At 37.1% G+C, this 22,467-nt stretch overlaps 1 protein-coding gene across 1 annotated transcript in view; it reads left to right on the forward strand.

Annotated features, from left to right (window-relative positions):
* Window positions 1-1,785: 1,785 nt before the first annotated feature.
* The window catches only part of LOC141299015 (A disintegrin and metalloproteinase with thrombospondin motifs 6-like), a 44,185-nt gene continuing 23,503 nt past the window's right edge, over window positions 1,786-22,467 (forward strand). The window contains exons 1-4 of the mRNA XM_073829295.1: window positions 1,786-1,957; window positions 10,035-10,115; window positions 13,071-13,234; window positions 19,648-19,786. Coding sequence (XP_073685396.1) covers window positions 1,786-1,957; window positions 10,035-10,115; window positions 13,071-13,234; window positions 19,648-19,786 — 556 coding nt within the window. The remainder of the gene's footprint in view (window positions 1,958-10,034; window positions 10,116-13,070; window positions 13,235-19,647; window positions 19,787-22,467) is intronic.

The following is a 22,467-nucleotide window of genomic DNA, read 5'->3' on the forward strand; positions in this document are numbered from 1 at the left end:
AATGCCGTATTCTACATGACCTTATTCTACATCCCTAATCCTACCCAATACCTAAACTTAACAACTAGCTTACTAACTATTAATTAGCAGCAAATTAGGAATTTCATTGAGGGAAAAGTCGTAGTTAATAGTTAATAAGTGTTCCCTATTCTAAAGTGTTACCAATTATTTATATTGATATCACTAAAGAGAACATTTAACAGTCTTAAATTACTTATTTTTTGATTCACTTTTAGTAAGCATTGGATAAAGGTTACCAAAATCAAGCATGCACAAGTAAATATCCCATATCAAATGATGCTAATAATAAATATATATATATATATATATATATATATATATATATATATATATATATATATATATACACACACACTGCTGGTCAAAAGTTTGGGATCAGTAAGATTTTTTATGTATTTTAAATAAGTTTCTAATGCTCATCAATGCTGTGTTATTTCTTCAAAAATACAGAAAAAATTATATTTTGAAACATTTTTACGATATAAATGAAAAAGTTCTTCTGTTTTCACATTAATATTTAAAATGTAATTATTTCTGTGTTCAAAGCTGAATTTTCAGCATCATTACTCCAGAATTCAGTGTCAAATTAACCTTCAGAAATTATTCTAATATGCTGATGGATTATCAGTGCTTTTTTAGGATTCTTTGATGAATGCAAAGTTAAAAAGAACAGCATTTATTTAAAAAAAAAATATTTTCTAACAATATACACTACTGTTTAAAAGTACATTTTTATTCTTTCTTTTTTTGAAAGAAAATATTACTTTTATTCAGCAAGGATGTGTTAAATTGATAGGAAGTGATAGAAAAGAATTATATTGTTAGAAAAGATTTTTATTTTGAATAAATGCTGTTCTTTTTAACCTTTTATTCATATCAGAGGTTTCCAAAAAAAATATTTGGTAGCACAACTGTTGCCAACATTGATAATTATAATAATAAATCAGCATATTAAAATGATTTCTGAAGGATTGTGTGACACTGAAGTAATGGCTGATGAAAATTCAACTTTCATCACAGGATTTTTTTTATTTATTTATATTATAATCTTATAATAAAACATTTTGCAGTATTTATGTTTTTTCTGTATTTTTGATCAAATAAATGATGAGCATAAGAGAGATTACAAGTCTGATCCCAAACTTTTGAGTGGCAGTGTATATCTGCAATATCCAGTGTTAAGTGATATATTAGCAATTTAGTGCATATTGCCATTTTTATACATCAAAGGTTGTGTGCCAAGTCAGACTCAGTGGTATTTTGGCACAAATTCATCTGTAATTTTGTTAGAAGCCAGTCAAGATGCCAGCATGGACAGGTTGCGTGACATGCCCTCATGAGCGAAACCACGTAAGATAAAAGAAACTTTGACACAACATGAATAAACCTGGTTTGTGTTGACCACAATGTGTTTTGTGTGGTGAATTATTGGCTGCCGAGAGCATAAAACCAACAAAATTCAATTGATATTTAGAAACAAAACACTAGAAATATAAATACTGTTACTCATGCTTCTGCTATTGTTTATGGACTTACAAAAATGTCAATTTTCATAATCAGCCTGTCATACCAACGAATTTCACTGTTTGATTTAAAGGACATTTTGTACAGTGCTGTAAATAATTTTGTTACTGTCTTGATGTCCAGCGTAAAATCACGTGCCTGAAGCAAAACCAAAACCATTCATCTTTTGGTGTCATATTCTGACTCAATACAGCTGTGTGAATGACGTTTTCCTTTGAATCAGATAGTCACGGTCTGAGAATGCCGTGTTCCCCTGCACTGAAACACCCTGCCTCTGTGTCTTTCCAGCATGTTGGCTGTGATAACATCCTGGGCTCGGATGCCAAGGAGGACAGATGCCGTGTGTGCGGTGGGGACGGCAGTACGTGTGAGGTCACGGAAGGACTGTTCAACGATTCGCTGCCCAGAGGAGGTCAGGAGGTCACTCATTATACACTCATCGTAAATAACACATATTCAATATCTTACCATTTCACCATCTCGTATGAGCTATTACGCATTGCAATGAGAATGTGTTGGACAATCTACTAGGTGTATCAGGTTGGTAAGTAGGCGTTTGGTGTAACACAAATATTGAAAGGTTTGATTACGGGCCGCATTGAACCATGAACTGGAGAATTACTAAAGAACTCTATATACTTCAGGTCAAATCAAAGAACAAACTGCTGTGATGTCATTCATGCAAAATCAGGCCAAAACAAAGTTCGTTTGGAGTTTGTTTCAGGACTTTGAACTTTACAGAAAAGGTCCGTTCGACTGATAAACATGTTTGAACATTTATATATGTGTATTTGAATTGCTATGACCAGTGCTTAATTTGTCAATTGCGAGGTCCTGGAACAAAGTGGGGTACTGGATCCGGCATGTGACTTAATCACATTGGTGGATCAGCTTGTGATTAACAGCGTTGCTTTAAAACATTTCAATTCGTTATTTTTCAGTTTAGGTTCCAGAACGAAATAAGAACGGAACAGTGTTTAGAAAGAATTCTAATAAACTTTGCTAATATTCTTCAATCTTCAAACTGCTAACACTTTGCACTTTGTAGTTTCAAATTATACCTAATTCTGCCATGAAACTCTATATGGCGCAGGCTGATGGCTTGTTAACGGAACTAATGATATCACATTAGTTATACAACTTGGCTCAAGCTGATTGGTTCATGCTGCATACGCAACCAATGAGCTTGCAGCTATTTAAATGGATGGTAGAATTCACTTGAATTCCTCTGAAACCCTCCACCTTCCCCAGCTCCACCTGTATAGACCTGCTTTGGGTTATTTTATGCTATTTGTGCAGCAGCAGTATGTCTTAAATACTCACAGCACCGTATCACCATATGCTTTGGCAGTAGCAAGTTCTGGACTTGCTTGCAGCAGCAGCGTAGCAGATCTATTCCGCCAAGACCAAATACATTAACATTGTCATATCCATATAGTAAAATGCCTTTACTATATGACCAAAAATTAGTATTTTATATTTCAGCTGTTTGATCGCTGTTACATTCATGTCTGTTTTGTACTTGGTTTTTCCCCATTGTCTCCCCCTGTCATTTTGTGATCATTTGGTTTAGTCCTCGTTTGTGTCATCACCGTCACCTGTGTTCAATGATTAGTCACCATTTATAAGTCTGTCTGTTTCTTGAGTTTATTGTCGGTCCTTAATGTTGAGTGAAGTGTGTGAACTCTGTTCCTGCCTGTTCCTGCCTTGTTCCTCTTGAAGATTGATATTAAATATAGTTATTTGTTTGAATACCGTCTATCGTCTCGTCTCGTCCTGCACACACCCCTAACAGAAGGACCGACCGAAACCGTTCACGGCGTCTTCCCCTGCGTTTCTTTTCCGTTTTTTTTGTATCAGTGTTTTATTTAATTTTATTTTATTTAATACCCCAACGTCCTCATTATCCTCCTGGAGCAGGGGAACCGCTCTCTCGAGGACCACACAAGAGACTTTGTGTTCCTCGCACCGCTGACACATTACCCGGACAGCTGCCTGTGCACGTTCTATCGTAAGGGACTTAACACCACCACCAAAGCGCAGCTGTCCGGGGAGGGTCCTCGAGAGAGCATCGCCGAATACATCGAGTGGGTGCTGGCATCCTGTAGATCTTCCTGGACTGTCGGCTTCATCGAGGAGGACGTCAGCCCCACTCTTGACCCAGAGAGCAGCAAACCACCACCCCGACACGCAGAGCACGAACCCGAGCACACCGCGGATGAGGGACTAGAGCCGCGAGCGACAGAGCCAGAGCCCTCTCCGACTGATCAGATGCGTGAGCCGGATTCTACATCTGCGACGGTGGATTGCGACGTGGAGCAGGTGAGGGAAATGGAGAGCCCTGCCCACTGCAACACCGCTGGGGGTGAGCTGGAAGACATCTCTGGGGACTTAATTGACTTCTTCTCCGAAGTTGTGGAGTATAACGCGCCTGATTTAATAGACTTTTTCTCTGAGCCACTGGCTGGCATGAACTTCCCTCCCACCCGCCCTCTTCTGTCTGAATCTGCCTGGTCCCCGCTGGTTCCGCCCAGCCGTCCTGAGTCCCCGCTGGTTCCGTCCAGCTGTCCAGAGTCCCGGAGTTCATCAGCCAGTCCCCTTGCTCACCCTCAGCCCACCATCCATGCAGTGGGCTCGCCGCAGGGCTGCCATTCAACATCGGTGGCAGGGCTGGAGGATCCCTCAGCTCCGCCTCCAGCCTCGCAACCCAGATCTCCACCTCGGACCTCCGACCCTGCGGCTCCACCATGGCTCTCTACGCCCTCAGCTCCACCGTCGCCCGTCGGCCCACCAGCTCCACCGGGCCCATCGTCCTTCCGGCTCCGCCTTGGTCAGTCGTCGACCATCCGCCGCCTCGGGACTCCACTCCTCTGGCTTCGCCTCGTCCCTCTGTCCCTCCGGCTCTGTCAGGCTCCTCCTTCCCGACAGCGTCGCCTTTGTCCTCTGTCGCTCCGGCTCAGCCGCGGACCTCCGGATCTCCGCCTCCGCCTCGGCCGCCAGAGCCTCCGGTTCCGCCTTGGCCCTCCGGATCCGCGGTGTCGCCCTGGTCCCTCGGCTCTCCATCTCTGCCTCGGGTTCCTCTGCCAACTGCTCCGCCTCTGTCGGTCGGCCCCCTGGAGTCGGCGGTCCTTCCTCCACCATGGCTCCTCCCTCCGTCGGCTCCATCGTGGGCCGTCATCCTGGCTGCGATCTGGGTCCTGCTCTCCTGCTTCAGGTCCCTCCTGTTTCTTCCCTGGCTCCTCCCTCCATCGTCGCCCCCCTGGACTATGTTGACTTTTGTTTTGGTCCCCCTCCCGGGGTTGCGTCCTCAACTCAAGCCTCCTCCTTTATTGACTCTGGTGTCCTGTTTTGTCGCCCCTCTCATCCGTTTTGTGTTCCTTCTACGGCGCGAGGACGCGCCTATGCGGAGGGGGGCGTAATGTTACATTCATGTCTGTTTTGTACTTGGTTTTTCCCCATTGTCTCCCCCTGTCATTTTGTGATCATTTGGTTGAGTCCTCGTTTGTGTCATCACCGTCACCTGTGTTCAATGATTAGTCACCATTTATAAGTCTGTCTGTTTCTTGAGTTTATTGTCGGTCCTTAATGTTGAGTGAAGTGTGTGAAGATCTCTGTTCCTGCCTGTTCCTGCCTTGTTCCTCTTGAAGATTGATATTAAATATAGTTATTTGTTTGAATACCGTCTATCGTCTCGTCTCGTCCTGCACACACCCGTAACAATCGCACAGTGCCATTCCATTTAGCGTGAGCACCGGTCCAGTGTGGCACATATTTGCTTATTATGATTTTTTTTCCTTCGATATTGGAATGCGTGTGAACTTCAAAGCCTAGTTTACCTGAATAATAGCTTAGCTTCAAATACATTGCGAATATTGAAACATTTGGATTTGTGCCAAATGACAGAGGTAGGCTATGATGAGCCCAACTTTCCTTTCAGTTGCGCGTGCATTGTGGTTGCAGAAAAACACTGGTAACAAGTGGAGGTAAACAAGTAAAATCCATGGAACAAGAGAAAAAAAAACATGTTTGTGCATTTTGATGTCAAAATCAGAATGCAAATCATTTTTATAGAATATAAGCTACACAGACGTTTAAACGGACAGACTATGAGTTTTCTGCCACCAGATAGGCTTCGCCTATGAAAAGTCATCCCTGTTTCGGATCTATAGGACTATCCCACTGTCTAACGTCAATTTCGTTGAATAACAGTGCTTATTGCTGGGTTACAAGCTCTTGTAATAAGTGGAGAACATTTTGAAAATTACATCTAATCAATATAATCTATAATCTTATTTAAATCTAGCTATTTTGTAGAGTATCCATGTAATTCTCTAGCTGTAAAGGCTATTTGTCCCGGGGTTTTCTGCAACCATGATGCGCGTGCATCCCGAATGTTTACAAACCTATAATTTGTCTATAGCAGATGTTTATAGTGTTTATATTATTTATACATTGTAACATTATAGGCCTGAATGTAATAAAATGCGACTTAAATATGACTTATCTGTTTTATTTTTCCTCTTAAGTATGACGTCTTGTCGCAATTTTTCGACTTTGGCGCTTAGAGGGTTAAACAGTTGATTAATTGTTAAAAATTCTTACTCTGGGTTAAAAATTTACATTAGTATTCTGCAATGAGTCTGTCTTTTTGTTTGTTTGTTTGTTTGTTTGTTTGTTTGTTTGTTTGTTTGTTTGTTTGTTTGTTTGTTTAATTTATGATAGATTCTGACAATTAAAACAAAAATCCAAACATTTTATTTATAAAAATTATTTTATGTACAAGATTCATGTTTGTGTTTTCCCCGCTGTATTTTTGCATAAGTTGGATATGAAAATATTTTGTATATGAACTTTATCTAGGCTATGCACCTACATTAGTAGTCTACATAGATCTATCAATATATGTTCAGAAACAGGTTATTTTTTCTTTAAAAAGGGAATTTAGTGCACTTAGGCGCCGACCCTGTATATCAGTATTGGATCAATGCATTCTGTCTTGTGAGAGCAGCCAAAGAGCCCCGTCTTTTGCACACTTTATTTCAAATTTAAATGTGCAGTAATCACGCTCATAATAGAATATTTTTCATGAAATATATACACGTTATAGGTCAGCACAAACGTCTTACGTCTTTTATTGGCGTGTGAGGAGGGGGATCCACCATGAGGTGCCGGATTCGGCTTGTTCTGGCAAAAATTAAGCTCTGGCTATGACCATTCTCTGTAGGCCCACCTTATCGGACACTACGATTGGTCGACTATGTACAATGCCTACTTACTATTGGTCAGACTGCTTTTTAGTCATTACCTTCAGCAAGTATGAAAACATTTGAAAAACCCGGAAATTTCAGGTAATTTTCAGGTAATTTACAAATTCCAGCCAGGCCATGTCTGGGAAAAAATGGACATATGGTTACGCTGCTTAAAAGCAATATATTGTAATAAATGTGATGGGACTTGGTGCAAATATCCACATCACTATGATCAGATGCTTTCTTAACTGCTGTTTTCTCATCTCTGTTTTTTTTTTTTTGTGTGTGTGTGTGTGTTGATTTGGTTATTGAGATCAAAGTACACAATGCACACTTGCATAAGTAATGTGAGTTAAGTAATCATATTACTTTTCAAAGTAACATTACTTTTAAATTTACAAAGAAATATCAGAGTTACTTTTTCAAATAAGTAACGCAAGTTATTTTATTTTTAACGCAAGTAATTTTATTCGCTGACATTTCTCCTGCCCTTGTGTTGAGAGAAATCAGAAGTAACATGCAGAGGCACTTCCTTCGGTCTGATGATTATTAATTAAAGTTTTGGTGTGAAAGGGTCTTTACAGTGGGCAAAAATATAACTTTAGGGTTGTTTGATATTTAAAAAATAAAATAAAATGAGCAAGCCCAGCCCAGGTGACAAAAAGTAATGCAAAAGTAACATAATGCATTACTTTACATTTAGAGTAACTAAATAATGCAGTTAGTTACTTTTTTATGAAGTAACACAATATTGCAATGCATTACTTTTAAAAGTAACTTTTCCCAACAGAGGCATCACATACTTACGTATTTTGGTGTCAGGGTTTTCACTAACCATAAATCATTCCTTACATACATAAAACTTCTTTTTACCCCTAAATGAAGAACAAAAAAGAGCTTTGTCTTAAACATATTGGGGTCTTAAGATGCAAATGTCCTTTCACCACCACTTTAAACATATATCTAGGGCAGTTATCCCTGTCATTGTCCATATTGCTTTACATACTTGACATTTCTGAAGCCGTTCAAAAACATTAAATACAATGTGGTGAAATCCACAAGCCACTGCTGAGCTGTATGAAAGAAGAGGAGCACCACGACCGATCTCTCCCTTCAGAATCCCATTCCAGAGAGCGGGCCGCACGCTTGCCAAACGCGACAAGTTTTTAATCGCTTTCCACTAGAGAAATCCCACTTGAAGAAAGCACAGCACAAGCGAGCGGAGGAACGCATTGTCTTTTTGGCAGTGGCTCCTGTCAGGGGGCCAATGGGGTGCTTTGGTCAAACTCGACATTTTTCATGGAAATGCTGTGGTTTTTTTTTCATCAGACAACCAATGATAAAGCTTTTGTTTTTGGGTCAAGAAACAAGTTGTCAAAATAGAAGCGGTAACACAATATATGAGTATTAATTGCATCATCCAGTGAGAGAATCAATAAAACTTGTAATATTGCACACGTTGTCGGGCCGCATCCAAAAGTATTCTCTGTAGTAAGGGACTGTTTTCTCCTTTTAAGGTATAGCTGGTAAATCATCTGAAACTTTGTGGGGGAGTGAAGGGTACGGTGTAGATTCTTCTCTTGTAATGAATTTGCTGTTGCTAAGTTAGTTAGGTTTTCTTTGAACGTGCTGGAATTCTCATTGTCTGGAGGAGTTTACAAGATGGAACTAATAAGAATTAGCCATAAAAATTTTAAGACGGGTTACAAATTAATTCTTGGAAGTAAAAATGCATGAAAAAGATTTTCTTTTTGGAGTTTCGATACTGAATAAAAAGTAAAAAAGGCAATTGCGAGTTTACATCTCTTTTTTTCTCAGATCTGGGTTATATAAACTCACAATTCTGACTTTTTGAGATATAAACGCACAATTGCAAGTTATGAAGTCAGAATTATGAGATACAAACTTGCAATTGTAAGAAAAAAAGTCAGAATTGCGACTGCAATTATATATCGCAATTCTGACTTTTTTTTCTCACAATTGCAAGTTTGTATCGTAATTCTGACTTTTTTTTCTCAAAATTGTGAGATATAAACTAGAAATTGTGAATTTTTGGAGTCACAGAGTTACGATACTGAATAAAAAGTCAAAAAGGCAAATGCGAGTTAACATCTCGCAATTTCATTTTTTTTCTCAGAATTGCGTTATATAAACTCACAATTCTGTCTTTTTTCTCAAAACTGTGAGATATAAACGCACAATTGCAAGTTATGAAGTCAGAATTACGAGATACACACTAGATGGAGAAACAATTGTAAAAAAAAAGTCAGAATTGCAACTGCAATTATATATCGCAATTCTGACTTTTTTCTCAAAATTGTGAGATATAAACTCGCAGTTGTGAGTTATGAAGTCCAGTACTGAGAAAAAAAACACTGATATGTTCACAGAATTGCGAGTTTATATCTCACAGTTCTGACTTAATACCTCACAATTTTAGCACACAATTTTGACTTAATTTCTCAGAATTGTGAGTTTATATCTCAGAATTCGGACGTTATAACTTGCAATTGTGAGTTTATATCTCACAGTTCTGACTTAATACCTCACAATTTTAGCACACAATTTTGACTTAATTTCTCAGAATTGTGAGTTTATATCTCAGAATTCGGACGTTATAACTTGCAATTGTGAGTTTATATCACGCAATTCTGACTTTATTTCTCAGAATTGCAAGTTCTTATCTCACAATTCTGACTTTATAACTTGCAATTGTGAGTTTATATCTCACAATTCTGAAAAAAGTCAGAATTAATTATATAATTATATACATTTTTAGTCAGTGACGGAAACGGGCTTCCATAGGAAACTGCAAAACCACAACTTTCATAAAATTTTTTTTGAAAATCTTAACAACTCTTGTGGCTAGACACTTAAAAAAAATTGTGACACAGTGGCCAAAGAGGTCTACAGTTTGCATGTTGTAGTATTAGTGCTTTATAAAGAATAAATTCAAAGATGAAACTTGAGAGAGATATTAACAGTGCTAAATCTCGCAGCATGCTAAATGCGAATTGAATTATAGCATGTCATAGCAATTCATTTGACACAAAAAATATAAAAACTAATTACATATTTTGGGCAGACTAGTTGATTAGGTGATCTAATTAGGCGATGCTAAAAACATATTGCTAAAACAAGTATGTATGTACATTTACAGACAACTGCAAAATAGCGCTGTTATATGAGTGAAATTCAAGTTTTTCTTTATTTTCTAAAACAAATTGTGCATTTTTGTAGGTTATATGGAGGTCGTCCAGATACCAAAAGGATCGGTTCATATTGAAATCAGGGAAGTGGCTGTGTCAAAGAACTACATCGGTGAGTGTTTGTATTTATCTTCTTAAAGCTTTGTTCGTGAAGCCATACTGGATACAAAAGTGCTGAAATGGTTTGTTTTAGGCTTTGTTGTGGGTGTAAATCTGGATCAATCTGACAGTCATCCTCACTCTGATGTCTTATATTTGTTCATTGCCTTTTGTCTTTTCCCAACCACAAGCTGAGTAAAACCATCATGGTTCTCAGCCATGTAACTAATTAAAACAATCAAACAAGCGGGTCCAATTAAGTTGTTTTGAGTGCAAACATAAATATAGCTAGCGTGTATGACAGCTTGTTGGTTTTGTTGTCTATCATGTTGATGTAGAGGTTTTTCTAGCCGTATGAAAGGAAGATAAGTTGTCTGATGTTCTAGCACAGCGGTGGCCAACATCAGCGCCAAAGGGCTTGCGAGCGGCGTATTTAAGGAAATTGTAAAACACATTGTCTCCTTTAGACTTTCACATGCATGCCACATTTGTCAAACATAAACACATGGCCCTGTTTAAAGTGAGAATATTTTGAAATGGCCTTGAGATCCTTAATGTTTGACAAATATTTGGCTAATAATGAAAGCATGCTTGCAGAATTGGTTCATTTAATGTTTAACATTAGTCAGTTCTTTTCGTTTCTTCCTGAAACAACTGTCTTCTTATCTTTCTGTTTTTTTTTTTTTTTGCCCAATGTGTTATATAACTGATAGTTTGAGGGTAATTCTATTATTTTCAGTTAGTTTGTTCCAAACAAAGTTTTGAAGAACGTATGGCGTTATGCATTCATGGGTCAATGACGTGATGCCTAAAACTTGGTTTAAATGTGTACAAAAATATGCCATATATATGAAGTACCTCTCCCATGTATGTACTCACTTTAACTTTTAAAAAACATTAGTTATTTGTCATTTTTCTGTTATTCAAAGTGTCAAAATATCATGTGGTGCAACTGTCTGGCCATAACTTTTGTTTCGGAAACATATTTGAAATTACCCTAAATTTATTCAGATTAACTTTCTGCACTGTTTGGCATGTTTTCCAAAGTGTTTTGTAATCTTGTATAAAATTGCAAAGCATTTCTATATATATTTTCATCATAATATACAAACAAACTGATGATTTTCATTTTATGAAATATCATGTGGTGCGACTATCAAGAAACTACCATTTTGGGACTTTTATGTTGCAGTCCATTCAAAGATAGGACATTGCATCATATACCAATTGGCCAAGGACCCATGGAAGCATCGAGCAGATTTGTAACTCTCTTTTAAATGTAAAAATAAAACATTTTTATCGGCTGGTATGTAGTTACCACATTTGGATATCATGTGGTATGACCTCAAAAAAACTATAAATACTAAGTTATTTCATGTAAAATTTACATGAATTTTAAAAAAATCATGTGGTGCGACCACTGCAGAGTGTTTTCCATTATAGATATATGTCCCAGACTGGCAGTTTTTGTGCTTTTATATTCAATTGATGGTTTTTATACATAAAATACTTTATTTTAGTATAATTTGGTACAGATTTTTATGCTTTTGGGTCATTTCAGGTGGTTTATGTTACTACTAGTAAAAATACTACTGCTACTGCTACTCTTAATTGTTCAGAAAAAGAAAAAAAGAAAAAAAAAACATCTGAAAAAGTTCAGAAATTACTGGAGTTCTTTGTGTCATTTGGAGCGACCACTCATCATGTGGTGCGACCAATAATAGCAATAACTGTATTAAATTAGAAATAAAATATCTTATTTATGTAGTTGAAATATGGATCACTGCTACAGTATGCTTAAGTGAATGGTATTTTTAAAACATTTGTATCAGTTTTATACAGTTTACAAGAAAAATAGGTCTGCTAACTACATTTAAGAAGGCAACTCTGAAATTATAGAAAATATGAGATCATGTTTTACTAAAACTCAAAAGAAATGCAAATACTTTGTTTCTAAACACTTCAATTACTGAGAACATCTTAAAAAAATGTAAAGCATGTTAAGGAAATGAAATAATTTTAATATAAATCATGGTCGCACCACATGACATTTTTAAAGCTACGACCAAGATGAAAAAAAAAACACTAAAATCACTTAATTTAACATTTTTATATGAATTAATGGACACACTCTTACTGTTTGAACAATTACAATAGATATTATTTTTTTGTATTTTAAAATTGGCCTTATACGTCAATGACCCTCATATAAAAACTTGCCATGTCACTTTCAATTATGAAACTTGCAAGAACCAGCTGGCATTTAGTATCATCTATATATAACCACTATATATCGTGACACTACTGATTTTTATTCTTTTTTGAGCAATTCTTTTTGGAAAATCTATAGTTGCATTTTCGTAATTCACAACTGATAGTGGGCTATAATTTGCTTAAGCCAGTTGAGCCAAATATTAGCACCAAGATTTTACCAGACAATTTTTGGCTAAAAGTTTCATTCCACCATGATGGAGTAACCTGTCCAATGTAAAATAAAACATCTTCATCTTTAATGTAAGTGTTACCATTTGAAAGATTTATTAAAAGTACCATTCATTTCTTTGTTTGGAAAATACCTTTAAGAAAAAAAAAAGGTGTCTTTGGCTTGAGTGAGTAAAGAAAAATAAACATCTGGATTGTTCTTCTACAATTTGGCCCAGTCTGAATCAAGACAAGAGTGAATATTTTGAGGTGTGTTATGCTTTGAGATGAGATCTTTGTTTTGACAACTGAGTAGCTACGGTGTTTGTAAGGAAAGCAGACTTTCACCTGAACTTGGTAAGTTAGATCTACAAGCTGCACAGCATCTGAAAGCGAGAGGGAAAATTGCGCATGACATCAGGAAGCCTGAGCTCCTCTGTAAGATGATGCTCATCATGTTGATGAATGACAGCGATGACTTCACTCTCTCTGCTTGGCAGCATCTCGCTCGTGTCGGGTTATTAACTGGAGCTCTCGCTTGTCACAGCTTTGAAATCGGAGGGGGATGACTATTACATCAACGGAGCCTGGACCATCGACTGGCCCCGCAAATTTGACATCGCAGGAACAGCCTTCCACTACAAGAGGCCGACCGATGAACCCGAATCGCTAGAAGCTCTAGGGGCCACCACTGAAAATTTGGTGGTTATGGTGAGTACATCTTTATTTAATATAAAGAACGGAGTAGTGTTAGTAGTGCTAGTGTTCTAGAAGTATATGTTGGATATTCTCCACTTTCCTTTCTGTAACAATTATGGAACTTTTTGATGTAAAATGCATTTTAGTTTAGTTATTTTTTACAGTTATTTATGACAAAGAATCAGCAAATTTGATGCTTTACAAAACATTTTATGGCTAGTGTTTTAAAACATGTAAAGTTGTTTGTAGAACTTAATTTTTACAAACTTTTTTTAAGTTATTAGTTGTTAAAAAGTAAGTTTTTTTGAAAGTACATAGCAATTATTTGACTATGTTTAAGTACTTATTAGTTATCTAAAGTTTTGGTAAAATGTTATTTTTTACATTATGATTGGTGTTTTACAACACAGTTATTTGAAAGTACATGATGCAATCATCCAGCAATGTTTGATTAATCAGTTAGTTGTTAAAATGTGTAAAGTTGTTTGAAAGTACATTCAAATTTAAATGTGTTACAATGTTTAAGTAGTTTTTAAGCTATCTAAAGTTTTTGAAAAGTATTTTTAAGCAATGGATAATGTTTTAAAACACAATATTTGTAAGTATGCAAAAATTGTTTGTTAAAACCCATAAAGTACATAACATAGATATATGTGAGAACATTTGTATAGTTATTAGTTGTTAAACTTGTTTGCAAATGCATAATGCAATTGTTTGTGTTTAATTAGCTATTAGTTACATTATAGCTAATGTTTTAAAAATATGTAACATCATTTAAAAGTACATAACAATCTTGTTTGTGACAAATTCACTGAAGTTTTATGTAAACTAGTTTTATGTAACTACTCATTTTTTGAGTAGTGTTTTATATACAATATTCAGATGTAACGTGACAACATTTGTCTGTTTAATTACAGTAGCTAGTTTAAAGTGTCTCTTTAAAGTTTGACATGAAGCATATTTCACACTATGAAAAAAATTTAAATACATATTATTTAAATGTACAGAATGAAGCAATATGTCTGACTGTTTTTTTGTTTTTATTAAATTGTGACCCTGGACCAAAAAAACAGTCTTAAGTAGCATGGGTATATTTGTAGCAATAGCCAAAAATACAGTGTATGGGTCAAAATTATAATTTTTATCATTAGGTTAATAAGTAAACATCATATTCCATGAAGATATTTTGTCAATTTCCTACCATAAATATATCAAAAATGTTTGATTAATAATATGCATTGCTAAGAACTTCATTTGGACAACTTTATAAGCAATTTTCTCAATATTTAGATTTTTTTGCACCCTCAGATTCCAGAGTTTCATAGTTGTATCTCGGCCAAATATTGTCCTAACAAACCATACATCAATGGAAAGCTTATTTATTAAGCTTTCAGATGATGTATAAATCTCAATTTCAGAAAATTGACCCTTATGACTGGTTTTGTGGTCTGGGGTCACAATTAGTTTTACAAAATTGGACACAATTTACATTCTAGCTACAACATAAAAAATGTAGAAATTAAATCTTCAGTTAAATAGAATTTCCAACTGGAATGGGTTTTGCACAACAATACAGGCCTTTCCTTTTGAATTACTGTCAGACTATAAAATCTCATATAGTCAAGTTGTCTTATAGTAAAGTCACAGAAGTGATACTGTAGAGCAGGCTTGTGTTTTGAATGCGCAGTTTGAAATTACTTGGCTCATGCTAAATAAAGTCCACATCTGTGTACAAACCTCACATGAACTCTGGCTAGCGGTTTCAGAGTTAACCGTTATATGTTTGCACTAAAAACCTCTGTCTGGCCAAATGAGAGTGCTCATGTGCACATGTTTTAGCACGCGTGTGTGTGTTCATTCTGAAAAGCCCCGTCTCGGCAACCACAATCGCTTTCGCCTGGACAAAAGTGCTGGAAATACCAGGTCTGGTCGCAGCACCGCTGGAAAACATACAAGTGGCCAGTGCACCACAAGCCATTCCATTGTGGCCCACACTGGTTAACATGGCTTTCCAATTTATAACACACACACAATTACAGCTCTCTGACTAAGTAATTCAGGAGTGAAGCTGATGTGATATGCTAAATATGTGCTCGTTCAAGCTGAACTGAGGTTGGGCTCATCCAAAAAACCTCCCATTCTTAATGATTTGATTGCTCTATTCCATGCATTTTTAAGACCTCAGTATTTGTCTTTCTGTCACCGATCCAAGACCAACTTCCTTTGCCAAAATCCTTGGTGCAAAAGACCATGGAGGTCTGTAATACCTGGAGAAATTCCCATTCATCTCAATGACAGTTGCTTGGTCGGCACATCCAGCCTCGGACGTACACAATCTGGCAGGGAGATGATATCACGACAACACTGATTAGCTGATGACACCAAAGAATGCGCACTGTCCCACTATGAACTACTCTAAAATTCCATCTACTGACATATTTGTGTCCCTTGCCACAATTTGGTAACAGGGCTCTCAAGTCTCACGCATTCACCGTGAGACACACGCATTTCAACCAGTTCACACGCTCTCACGCCACACCTTGTATTTCTCACGCTGAAAAGTAAGGGATAACTTGTCCCGCTATATGGTGTTAATGGACGAGGTGCAGGCTTTGCAGAGAGAAGTACTCTGCCAAGCTCATAGCTGTCTTGAGAGTTAAATGGCACCTACCAGCCAAAAAATTAGAATTTGCTGTTTTCTGGTATATGACGTGATCCCGCTACAATCACATTCGTCACTAGGCAACGTAGACGCGCACACACGGGACAAGGCCAGCGGTGGAATCGTTGCGGGACTGCCACTTTCTCTCGCAGTGGAAGCGTTTAGTACAGTTGAGGAGGTGGTCGCGTTGCGGTCTCGGAGCGGACGTTGACATTTGTATTTACTAGAAACTAAATAAATGCAGCAGGGTTTTTCATTTTTATTTTTATTTATTTATTTAGTTTTTCCATTTTACGATTCCTAGACAAAATCACTTGCCTTTGATCAAAGATAGTGAGAACTGACGTTGGGGATTATAGCCAAATTTGTGCAAAATTATTAGTTCTTCAACAGCTTTAACTAAAGCCGCTTTTCCACTATCGGGCCGAATCGTTCTTAGAACGGTCGGGTACAGTTCCAGTTGTGTTTCCACCTGAGCCTGGTACGGCACGGAACGATTACAAACCGTTCTCGGCCCGGAATTCTCGGCACGGTTAGACAACCGTGCTGAACCGGACTGGTAAAATGCGTGTGCATGACGTCGCCACGCTGTTGCCTGGCTACCAGTTTCTCTATGGCTCTGTCTAAGGCTAAGCGGATGCGCAGTAAGCAGATACGGTAAATATAAATATAGGGCGAATTCCAAATGGAAGTGCGCATCCCTACGCCCTACTCCCTCCGAAGGGCAGATCCCTTTGAAGTGAGTTCTTTTAAGGGAGTAGGGCATTTCTGTCTCTTTTAACCATTTGGAACTCCCTTGGCGAAGGGAATGACTGACGAAATGTTACCTTGACAACGCTGCGCAAACGTGATCACTAACGGAAATCACTTCCGTGAAGTGACCATGGAATGTTCCCTTCGCTAACGGCCTTCTGGAAGGGCCCTTCGTGAAGGGATTAAGTTGCTCACTTTCGTTTGGAACGTCCCTACAAATGGCGTCCCCTTCTAGAAGTGCCCTTGAAGGGCGCAAAATAGCCGTTTGGAATTCGCCCATAAATGGCTGAGACACTTTGGTCTGTGGATGAAACATTGCTCTAATATTGATATTTGGACAGAAAGAAAAATTCAAAAACAGCTGGAGGGTGCAAAGAGAAACGAAAAGTTTTTAAAATTATAGCGCAGTGTCTTGCAGAGAAGGGCATTAAGAAAAGTTCAAAACAGTGCCGGGAAAAAATAAAAAACTCAAACATACATATCGCGTCCAAAAGGACAATAACAGTAGAAGCGGGGCTGTCTACTCTTGCGTTACCAAGGCAACGATTTGACGCATTTGTATTTACATTCCAAAGAGTTCCGTTATCTGCACCACAGTGGAAAATCAAACCGTATCTGTACTGACTGGCCCGGATCGGCACGGAACAGAACGGTTAAGCATTGAGAACGGTTCGGCCCGATAGTGGAAAAGCGGCTTAATTGTGGGCCTGAAATTAAGGAAAAGACAAGATAATTGGTAAATCTGCTAAAAAAGACAGACAAATTCATCCAAATAAAATAAATTGTTTTATATATTTCAAAACACAAATGTATCAACATTGTTGGGAAGGTTACTTTGGAAATAGGCTGTAATAGGCTACAGATTAAATTTCCCTATTTAAAATGTAATTTAAAAGTAGTGTATCTATTTCAATTGCTTTAGAGGTAATGTAACATTACATGTGATTACTAAATTTCTAAGGAATGTTTTCAACTGTTAATCCTTTTAAAAACTTTTTAAGCAGGCAGGTTTACCTTACAGTAGCACTCAACACTAATTACTGTCAATTTCCTTCATCACTTGAATTGAGATTATAATAATTTGATTTTAAAGCACAGCCACCACAAAATCTTTAGCACCTCTGTTTAACTCCTGAAACATTGGTGTCTCTTATTTTAAAGCAGTCAATGTGATTTGGGAAATAAATCAATCAAAATATTTACATGTAACCCACTTTGTAATTGTAAATTTTTTAAAAAGTAACTGTAATTCAACTATATTTGTTATTTCGCAGTAACTGTAACAGATTAGTTAAATGTTGTTTTTAATTAAATTACATAATTTAATTACATGTAACTAATTACTCTAGCTAAGTTCAAGCCCCTACCACTGTCATCAAGGCATCAAAGTGTGCAATAAACACTTGAAATACAAAATGACATTAGTAAGCTGAAATATGTACCCTCTCTCTTTCACAAACACACACACAGATTGACATATATGCTATGAGCAAGTTCTGCAATCCTCCTGTATGTTTACAGTATGTGCATTGAGCACTGCTGTTTAGTTTGCTCGTTTGGGGCCAAATTTCTTTTTTTACTTTTGATACATATGCATTTTTGAAATATTTAAAACATTTTATTTTTATGAATTTGACTTATCAGATCTACCAGTTGTTATATTTTTTTTATTTTGTGCTGGTTAATTATGAACAATAGATAGTTGAACTTTTACCAAAAACTGGAGAGAATTGCGTGGGGCCGAGGGGCCGCTGCTGCAAATATTTGAGTGGCTCCTCCCCTAACAGATAAAATCTCACTCCAAACTTTTTCCAAAACTTGAGAGCCCTGTTGGTAACAAAACTAACCATGTAGACCCTGAACTTCTCGCTAATGAACTGAAAAGTATCCCGCCATCTATTTTTAACAGATATTCGTGGGAACATTTGTATAGTTATTAGTTAAACTTTTGCAGTTTGCAAATCCATAATGCAATTGTTTGTGTTTAATTAGTTATTAGTTACATTATGGCTAATGTTTTAAAAAGATGTAACATTGTCACAGACTCTGTGGCCCTCTCCGAACGGTCGGAGCATGAACCTTCGCCCGCATTCTAGTTCCTACCCGGACCCTTTTTACCCACGCACCTCGGTCTGTTCCGCCTCAGGTGTTGTCAATTTTCACAGTGATTTGTAGGCGCGGAATTTCTGAACTTCTTTGCGAAGTCTTATCGTTCCCATGGACATAATTCTGATCGTTTTCTCCTGCGTGCGCCTCTTCGTGTATGACCCTGGACTGTTTCTCTCGTTTATGATTCTTGCTGCCAGCCCTATTGACAACCGCGTGCTTTGTGACTACTCTGCTGAACATCCCGTGAGTTGTGTTACCTGTGTGATTGGGGGATTTAATAAAGCCTTGCAAATGGATCCGAACGTCTCTGAGCCTCTGTCACAGACATCATTTAAACAATCTTATTTGTGACAATTTCACTCAGATTTTATGAGCAATTTCACTGAAGTTTAATGTAAAACACATTTTTATAAGTAGTGTTGTATGTAATATTCAGACGTAACGTGACAACATTAGTCTGTTTAATTACAGTAGCTAGTTTAAAGTTTTACATAAAGTACATTTACGTTACATTTACGTTTAGACATTTAGCGAAAGTATATTTCATACTACGAAAAAAAGTAATACATATTATTAAAAAGTAAAGAATGCAATTATATTTTTCTTACTTAAATTAGTTTTACAAAATTGGGCACAATTTACTATGGAAGCCCGTTTCCGCCACTGAATAAAAAAATGTAAAAACAGTTTATTGACTTTTTTTCTCAGAATTGTGTAATATAAACTCGCAATTGCGAGTTATAAAGTCAGAACTGCAACTTTATAACTCGCAGTTCTGAGAAATAAAGTCAAAATTGTGTGATATTGACTTGTAATTGCGAGAAAAAAAGTCAGAATTGTGTGATATGAACTCTTCTTTAATCAACCAAAAAGTACCCGCCATCTATTTTTAATGTTTCAGGTGCTACTACAGGAACAGAACCTGGGCATCCAGTACAAGTTCAATGTGCCAATCCAGCGTACAGGAAGTGGGGACAATGAAGTGGGCTTCTCCTGGCACCATCTGCCCTGGTCTGAGTGCTCAGCAACATGTGCAGGAGGTAAACCAATCAATCATTTACATCCTACTGGCACGGTACGTTTTCGCTTTGAAAAACGCTAGATGTGGAATAGGAAAAAGGTCTCAAGATGTGTTTTTTTTTTTTTTTTAGGGCCGGGACTTTAACGCGTTAATTTAGATTAATTAATTACACAAAAATAACGCGTACAATTTTTTTTATTTTTTACGCATTTTAATCGCACTTATTTTTGCACCGCGGAACGTTTCTCACTGGATGAGTTTCGGTGGACCAATTATACTGCAGCACCAACTAGCGTTCAGACAAAAACAAACCACAGTGAACATGGACAAAGAAGCTGATGGGACCGCTTTGGTTGGCCCTGTGGATGGGAAATTTTGTTATAAAAAACGAACGGACGGAAGCGTCGATAAGAGCATGGTTGTGTGCAAGCTATGCAACAAGGAATTCGCATATCACCGCAGCACATCGAGCCTATTGCTACACTTAATGGCAATATTGCACTGGTCTGTTGGACTTGGTTGAACAAAAATAAACAATTTGTTGCTTAAGCTTATGTATGCAGTCATTATTCAATGGTATACTAAAAATCCATATGAAAAAAAACTTCTCACTGTTCTCAGGTCAAATATTTATATGCGATTAAAATGCGATTAATTACGATTAATTAATTACAAAGCCTCTAATTAATTAGATTAATTTTTTTAATCGAGTCCCGGCCCGAGTTTTTTTTTTAAAGTTTACCTTATTTGAACTTGAGTGCCACGTTTTTAGAACACTGTTAGCCATGAGACACTGCAAACACATCCATCTAGCATGGTTTCATATAAAAACAATGGAAAAGTAGCACAATGGAATAATAAAAATGCATTCTGTTTGAACAGACCCAAAGAAAGTTTGTTGTGCGTACTGATCATTAATGATAAAATGTGAAAAGTTGAATGACCAAACTTTATAACTGGTTTAAATGAATAGTTCACCCAATAATGATAACTTCTGTCATCGTTTACAACCTCACATCCTAATGACTCGAACACAAATTAATACAATTTGAGTTCCCTGGGTATTAAGACTTGTATGGCTTAATATAAGGTAAATGATGTCTCTTACTGAAATGTGTTGTAGAAAGTGGAAAGTTTTACGTTATTTACAATATCTACATCGTTTATACAATTTTTGGACTATGGGGGCGGCCATTATTTCGATGACGTGAAATGGTTGCACTCTGTGAGCTACAGGTGCTACCTGTTGCCATATTTACTGTAACACACCAACTAAAATACTAAGATGATTCTCTGTTGTGCAGCTTTTGATTGTAAATTTCAGTCAAAGGGCAACAAGAGAAGCAATGTAAGTCTTTACTCCTTTCCTATCAGTAAGAAGATGAGAAAAGAATAACAAATAAAACTTCATGTCTTTGTTCTTACCACTTCAGCCTTGCTGCCTTTGAGGCTTTTAGTAGACCACAGCTACTGGAAGAGCTTACAAATGGCAGAGACAAGAAACGCTAGATGCCATCCTGGCAGGATGTAAACTGAAGAGTTTCTCTGCGAAGATTTCACTCGATATCTGGCAGTGTTTAGACTCCCTGTGGGGAAAAATCGATGGTACGGCATTTGGTTTAGGCCTACGCTTAAATCCATCGACACCTGTAAAATCTTTCAGCAGCTGTGGTCATAGTATCAGTATCAGTATCATAGTATCAGTATTTTATTTTTGTGTTGCGGTAAAAATAGCAAAAGGTAGCGCCTGTAGGTCACAGAGTACAACTGTTTCACGTCATCTTAAAAAATGGCACCCCATTTGAATAATGTAAATCTTTTATGGGTTTTCTATTACATATTTCAGTAAGAGACATCATTTATGTTATATTAAGACACAAGTCTTAATACTCGGGGTTCCCTTTTAAGCTTTAAAAATTACAGTTCATGAGAGAAGTAACAAAGTCTGATTCTTGAATAGTTGATCTTTTAAATGAATCAGTTCATCGAGTTCACAAATCTGGTTTGAATGTTTCATTATGAATTGAACTGATATGAATACCGACTTAAATTTTGTAAGTACTTTGATGGTTATGTTCTTTTTAAATCATGTCTTGCATGAGTCGAATTGGCCTGGATATTCATTCTGCAGTTTTCAGCCGAGTCATCTTTTTTTATTAGTAATAAAATCCAACAGAATGATAAAATGCGTATTTTATCTGACATATGACTATATGGTCCATCAATTTGTACTGCTAATGTACAAGTTATGCAGTGAGCAGAAGGCTTCTCTTATTTCAACATCTGAATGTCGTAACCACATGTAAATGTGAGCCCTCGCCTCAAATATGACCAGACTGTTCGGGCTGCCCCGAAATAAATGGCTTTCTTACAACAATAAATAGTTTTCCTCTCTGCGTTTTTAAAGTGTGGCCATTGAAAACATTCAAAATACTTGTTATATTTCACCAAAAAATGCAAACATCGCAGGCTAGTCTGCGGAGGGTTTTCTCTGGGCTCAGTGAACTCGACCTCATTTGTTGCTCAATTCATTTGAACACGTTTTAGTTTATATGGAAATACCCCAGAGCAACACTTATGTCATTTGTGAAATTTCGTGTTATTGATACAACTCACGGCTGTTCTGTTGGCAAGCCACACAGGGAGCGCTTAAACACTGAGTGAACTGCCATAAAAATACTGCAATATTCTTTTAAAGAT

The sequence above is a fragment of the Garra rufa genome, chromosome 23, assembly GCF_049309525.1.
Source record: "Garra rufa chromosome 23, GarRuf1.0, whole genome shotgun sequence".
NCBI classification, from domain to species: domain Eukaryota; kingdom Metazoa; phylum Chordata; class Actinopteri; order Cypriniformes; family Cyprinidae; genus Garra; species Garra rufa.